The following is a 6,540-nucleotide window of genomic DNA, read 5'->3' on the forward strand; positions in this document are numbered from 1 at the left end:
TTTTGGCACTGGGTACATGTGTAGTCTGTCATCTGGTGAAAATGAAGAAAGTTCGGTGTTTTACACAAATTAAATACTAATGAAATATCCAATTTTATTCTCTTAATACTACTAGTAAATAAATTAGATTATCATACGATTGTACAAAAATAGATGAGGGGTACACAAGTAAATTGCATGGGCAGCTCAGCTCTCCTTAGTCCCTAGTCCTTCCCCTCCACTGTTTGTGCATTGTTTGGGGCTGGGGAGAGAGATAAAAGCTGTCCCCACCAACCCATTTTCATGGTAAAAACTAAAATCCACAAGCAACGAAACAAAAAACAAACAAAAGAAAACTTCAAACCAACAACATCGTCTTCGCACAGACACACGCCCGCACACAGACTTTCACTCCCCTCACTTTCTCTGTCAATTATTCTCTCTTTTTGCTTCCCCCAGGAGGAGTAATCAATCAGGTTGGGTAAGTAAGAATCTGGTAAGAGAAGAAGGTGAAAAAAATGTAAAAGAAAGAAAGAAAGAGACTGGTAGACCGGAAGTAGTAATAAAAGCGAGGAAGAAAGAAAAAGAAGGGACTTCTTGTAGTTGTGGGGGGGAAGATGGGACGAAGAAAGACTACTACTCTTCCTTTTCCTCGTGGTTGATAAGCACTATTGTAGAGTTTCTCGTTGCTAAACAAGATAAAAATACTCTCCCTACAAGCTCATTTACACTCTCCATAGCAAGTCAAGAAAAGGGGTTTTACTAGGAAGAAAAAGTAAAGGAAGAGAGAGAGAGAGAGATAGATAGAGAGAGGAGAGATGGTGGGCTCAGGAGCATCAGATAGGAGCAAAGAAGCAGTTGGGATGATGGCCCTTCATGAGGCCCTCAGAAGCGTCTGTCTCAACACAGACTGGACTTACTCAGTCTTCTGGACCATTCGTCCTCGCCCGTATGTCACTTACTCTCACTTTCTCTCTTTTGTCTTCCTTTCTTTCTGTGTCAACCAACTCTGTTTTCCTCCGTCCTTTTTGGGATTAATCTGCCCCTTAGTATTATTGCTGCCATCCCTTTTGCTTTTGATTTTCTTTTTTGATGTTTTCTTTAATCTCTCATTTGGGTTTCCTCCATTCCTTTCAGGAGGGTCAGAGGTGGCAATGGTTGCAAAGTTGGTGATGACAATGGTAGCTTGTAAGTGTACATAACACTAGAGTACAACATTTTGCTTGCTTTTTAGTTTTAAAAAAAAAAAGTTTTCTTGAGAGCATGGAAGCGAGAAAAACGTTGTACTGACCATTTTGTTAAAGAATAACTTGCTTTAGCATGGTACTAAGGAGGACTCTTACTGGCAGAATAGATGTGTGTGTCTCTTTTTTCTCGTGATTTGTTGGTATTATTCACTAGCGGACTGGATTTTGTGGAATTGAAGGTTACTTGGTTAAATTTTCTGCAGGATGTTGATGTGGGAAGATGGATTCTGCAGAGGAAGAGTTGGGGAGTGTTTGGATGAAATTGAAGGCGAGGATCCTGTCAGAAAAGCCTTCAGCAAAATGTCTATTCAACTATATAATTATGGAGAAGGGTGGGTACTGGGTAGGTGCTTTGGTATTGGATTTCAATTTTGTCTCACTCGCACAACTCACTTTCTCCACCAGCTGGATGCTTAGAGTTAATATTAGTTCGCAGGCTTAAGGCAATTTAGGAGATTTTTATTTTAGCTCTTGTAGGTTAGTATCTGGTACTATGCGGATTCTGATTGTATGAATTGGTTGCAGGTTGATGGGGAAGGTGGCTTCTGATAAGTGCCATAAATGGGTTTTCAAAGAGCCTACGGAATGTGAACCGAATATCTCCAATTACTGGCAGAGTTCATTTGATGCTGTATGTATACATCAAAACAGAACACTTAACTGTGATTATCTTCTCTGGTAGAAAGTAAATACCGTGTTTAACCATCTGGCAAAATAATGAATCCCGTTTTGGGCGTAGGGTATTATGGTAGTATGCCAAAAGTGGGCTTAATCTTGTAGTTCAATTATTTTTGTCTGGTAAAACATGAAAACCATGATCTAGACTGATGAATCCTAAGTACTTTTGGTTTATTAATTGCAGCTTCCTCCCGAGTGGACTGATCAGTTTGAGTCAGGTATTCAGGTCAGAAATCAAAGTCCAGCACTATTATTGCTTCTGTCCTGTCTTTTCCTTTCTATATTTGGGTGTTTTGTTCAAGTTTCCTTCATTATTTACTCTTTTTCTTGCTTAGTCAAGTCTTGATTTGTTTTCACCAGACTATTGCTGTAATTCAAGCTGGCCATGGCCTCTTGCAGCTCGGTTCCTGCAAGATTGTGAGTTTTGATTACTGATTCTTTTGCCCTTTTCTTGAACTTGAATACTTAGCATAGCCCGTGAAAGAAAAAGTAACTGGAGATGAAAATCTTTTTATACTTCTCAGATACCTGAAGACCTCCACTTTGTGCTGAGAATGAGGCACACATTCGAATCTTTAGGCTATCAATCAGGGTTTTACCTATCTCAGTTGTTCTCTTCCACAAGGAATAGTTCATCTCAATCTGGAGTTCCTATGAAGCAGCCTACCATGCCTATTCGCTCTCCCCCTCCCCTCTTCAGTTGGGGTCCCAGGCCGATTCCTTCAGCAAATGCAGTCCTTGCATCTCCCAGCTTTCAAAACTCTGCCAGGCTTGGAATACCGCCGTCCAAAGATGAGACTCATATGTTCCTTCTTCCTCATTCATCTGAAGCAAGAATGGAAGATATGATGGGAGATCATGAAAATGACATCAAGTGGCCTAATGGATTGACATTCTTCAATGCTCTCACCGGACGAAGTGACGATGCTAAGCTTTTGTTCAATCCTGATGGTTTAGGTAGCAAGGCAGAGCAAAATCATCATCAAAATCCAAATTCAGATGCTTCAAGTTTGCATAACAGTAGCGGTGCAAATCCAAACGAGTTCTTGAGCTTGGATAGCCATCCGGATAGCGTTAGGAAGATGGAGAATAAGTTCAAGAGGAGCTTTACATTGCCTGCAAGAATGAATTCATCTTCCTCATCCACCTCACTAGATCACCATCAACATAATCCTGGAGAGTATAGGAATGAAGCAGGGATGTACTCTGATGTCATGGAAACTTTCCTGGAGTAATTTGGCAAGGATTGTATGAGGGCATTAAGGGTGCAAACTTGTATTTAGGCAGCCCTTGAGCTCTCCCTTTGTCTCGGAATCATGTTTGTTTTAGACTTCTAGTGCTCTTGGTATCTTGTTCTTTCATCCAATGGACAGTTTTCCATGTTGTTTTAGATTCTCAAGTTCATCTTAGTGAAGCATCTAACCCCCTAATGGCCTATAAAATCGGCCATTATGGAGACTACATATATGCTCAAAAAACCTACATGGAGAGCTCAATGCTACGTTACTTGGAAACATTCATCAAAGACCTAACCTCCGACTGGTAAGAAATGGCTTGGTTTTTGCTTTACTCCATGGTGTGGAAGGTCGCGAGTTCAATTCAGTCTACTGACTGCCGTTCCCCTCCCACGGTGACAAGGTTCGCAATGTAGAGCAGACTATGCTGGTCCAGATTTGAACGTGCAAAGTTACCATATTTACATTTCCTGTTTCCTGTTCTAGATTCCACTGGTGGCCAATGAGGCGAGATTTTCTCTGTTACTTTTTTTTTCTCCATTCATCTATCTATTTTTAAAATTTATACAGTTAAGTTTTTCTACAATAATTTGTTTATGTTAATAATTTTATTTTTCACAAGCAGGTCAACATACTCAAAAATCAAACTCATCTGTGAATGCTTTGTGATTCAATTTGCCCAGAACATTTTGATAGTGCAAAATGGGCTAAAATTATGATGAAAGTTGTAAAGTTTTATCCATCCAAAAAAGTAAAATTTAATCAATTTAGTTTCATTTTTTTTGTATATGCTTTAAACAAAAATAATATTATAATCATGCTCATTTGGGTGTAATTGGCAGAAAATTCTATACCTAACAATAATAGCCTGCCTCTCGACTTAATTTGTGTGTTTCACAGATGTTCAAAATCCACGTCTTCTATGTAACATCAATTCAAGAACTGGGATGAGGGGCCTATTTACGACCCCTCCCAATTGGCATCACCCTTGATCATGTAATGGTGAATCCTTTATTCTGCATGATTTTGTCTCAAGTATCCTAAGGAACAATGGATTGACCCTTGTCGACTTATGGTCCTACGCTCCTATAGGATAAGCCATTCACTGGGGTGATCCTTTTTTTGAGTGCCGTAATTCTTTAAATGCATTCCAAGATTAGATACCTGACTTCACCCGTCGAGGAAGACTATATATATATATGGCTATGTAGTGTTAGTGGGTTGAATAAACAAGACAAAAAACTGCCGTCTTGTCTTCAGTATACTGTATCTGGGGTTTCCATCAATCCTGATCTCAGGGCCGGGTGACTGCCATGCGAAATATAATTAGGCAAGTGGCAACCCATATAGGTCATATTTGTCTCTTTCTAGTTACTGAAACATCCCACTTCAACCACTGAATGGCTGAGGGGGAAGATTTCTAACTTGTTTCTACTCGAGTTGATGTGACAAATGCACCTTCCTTGACATTTTGGCCCTCACTCTCGACTGGATTTGGAGCAGACGAACTTGATTTTGCCATGGAAAGATTCTTGTCTGTTTGGTTTATCCGGCTTCATTGTTGTTCTTGTAATATCTACTGATGAGGAAGTGGTAATTCTTGGCTAGGATTGCTCGATCCCATTTTGAGTCCACGAGATGTGCTTACAAGTTAAAAATAGAGGATCCGCATCTTTCAGCACATCCAAGGGCAGCAAAAGTCTGTGCAGACTTGCTCGGTTGGGGCATCAAGGAATTGCCGTTGGATTCTTCCTTTTATCATTCTCCGGCGGCTTGTCTATGTTGCACCACCGGAAAGTTTCCACAAAGTTATTGTTTATCCAACCATTTCATATTTGCACATTGAGCCACACTCGTAGAGAAAAAACAACAATATTGTGTACTGCTACTTTGTCTGGTAAAGATGTACAATTGTTAGAAGACAAAATGCTTCAATTTTGCACAACCCAGTACTTCTAGTATGTAAAATATAATAATATGTTTACAAGCGACTGCGAAACATTTGGACCAATTCTTACTTCAACATTGTCGTGGATGCTGTGTTGTGCAGTAATTTTTAGGGAGGAAGCGTCGAGTATGGAAAAGGAATTAACAATGGAATGCAGGCGAATGAGTCCTAGTTTCTTATAAATGCTCTAAAAGATAAATTTGGTCTTTAACATCAACATCTTCATTAAGATGAAATGATGATTCTGAACTATCAATAACGGGGCTTACAAGCCAAACCCCAATAGCTTTAATTGCCTGATTTTAGTTACACGCAGTTTTTCTTTCAGAGTCAAAATCAGTTTTCTAAGATTAGCTCGCAGATGCCAAGTAATTAAGTGATGGATTATGTCCAGCAGCAGTGAACCTGAGGCAGGAAATGGAAAAAAGGGAAAAAAGGAAAACCATTCAACCAATGATTCACTATCACTATTATCACTTGTCTCAACCTTCAAGCCTCTTATTTCTTTTCAAAACACTTCCGCGAAGATGGTTTCACAGCATGACATTCTTTGCATGCGGACGCAACAGCCCTCAAGAATTTCAGGCCAAACCACGTTCTTCTAGCAATTGTCCAATCCTGGCCTTGCTTCTTTGACTTGCATACTTGATCTCTTACAGAAATTTTAGCCTTCCTTGCTCGTGAAACTTGATGCATCATAGCTGGCGCCGGTGCAATGAATTGCCACCTTTGAGAAGAGCCGTAATGTGGAGTCAAAACAGGCTTCCTTGTTGCTTGGTACAAGTCTTTTTCAACAGGGTTTTTGCCAGCAATTTTTGTCTGATTATTGCTGAATAATTTGCTGTCCGATGTACACGGTCCTGCAGCCTCACTTGTGCTCGTTCTTGCACTGCTGCAGCTACTACTTCTGCTGCTATTCGTACTGTTGCTTCGCGACGACATCAATGAATCTTTGCTGCATACGCTGCTGGTTCTACTAGTTGATCTTGAGAAACTGATGACGTTGTTTGTAGGCTGACATGGGAAAGCATGAGGTAAAAGTATGCCATTGAAGAACAAACGATCTGCTGTAGAATTTGGTGAACCTGGTGTGACACAACCAAACTCGAAATCTTGATCTTGAATTGGGATGATTGGAAATGAAAATTTGTCCCCGGAACTGCTTTTTCGCCTGTGGATTTCCATGGAATTTGATCAGTTCTAGACTAATGAATTCAAGTGAGATATAGAGTGCTGGAGAATGATTTATACAGAATTAAAGTTGGGTGATATGAACAAGGTAAGAGGAATGGCTTTATGCCTAAATGTGGGATCACTGAACAAGCAATGGACCCCTTGTTGGGGCATCTTGATTAGACCTGGTGGTCAATATCATGTATTAGAACCTGCCAACTTAAGCCTTAATTAAACTATCTGATTTGTAATGATACTAGGAGCGTGTGGCTTAATCCAA

General features: G+C 40.0%; 2 protein-coding genes across 5 annotated transcripts; one reads left to right on the forward strand and one right to left on the reverse strand.

The window, feature by feature from the left end:
• The first annotated feature begins 355 nt into the window (after positions 1-355).
• On the forward strand, positions 356-3,659 carry LOC113772141 (protein RICE SALT SENSITIVE 3-like). 4 transcript variants are annotated; one of them, XM_027316702.1, is made up of 7 exons: positions 356-928; positions 1,117-1,167; positions 1,430-1,558; positions 1,752-1,857; positions 2,089-2,130; positions 2,265-2,321; positions 2,429-3,659. In XM_027316702.1, exons 1-7 carry the CDS (start codon positions 798-800, stop codon positions 3,137-3,139), a joined length of 1,227 nt encoding a protein of 408 aa, XP_027172503.1. In that variant the 5' UTR covers positions 356-797; the 3' UTR covers positions 3,140-3,659. The 4 variants fall into 4 exon arrangements, with proteins under 4 accessions (XP_027172503.1, XP_027172506.1, XP_027172505.1 ...); XM_027316705.1 differs by lacking the exon at positions 356-928 and adding an exon at positions 995-1,028; XM_027316704.1 differs by lacking the exons at positions 356-928; positions 1,117-1,167 and adding an exon at positions 1,236-1,335.
• A 1,926-nt stretch (positions 3,660-5,585) lies between these two features.
• Positions 5,586-6,272, reverse strand: LOC113771921. The gene has a single exon (XM_027316470.1). It carries the CDS (start codon positions 6,270-6,272, stop codon positions 5,586-5,588), a length of 687 nt encoding a protein of 228 aa, XP_027172271.1.
• Positions 6,273-6,540: the final 268 nt, after the last annotated feature.

This window comes from Coffea eugenioides, chromosome 5 (assembly GCF_003713205.1).
Source record: "Coffea eugenioides isolate CCC68of chromosome 5, Ceug_1.0, whole genome shotgun sequence".
NCBI classification, from domain to species: domain Eukaryota; kingdom Viridiplantae; phylum Streptophyta; class Magnoliopsida; order Gentianales; family Rubiaceae; genus Coffea; species Coffea eugenioides.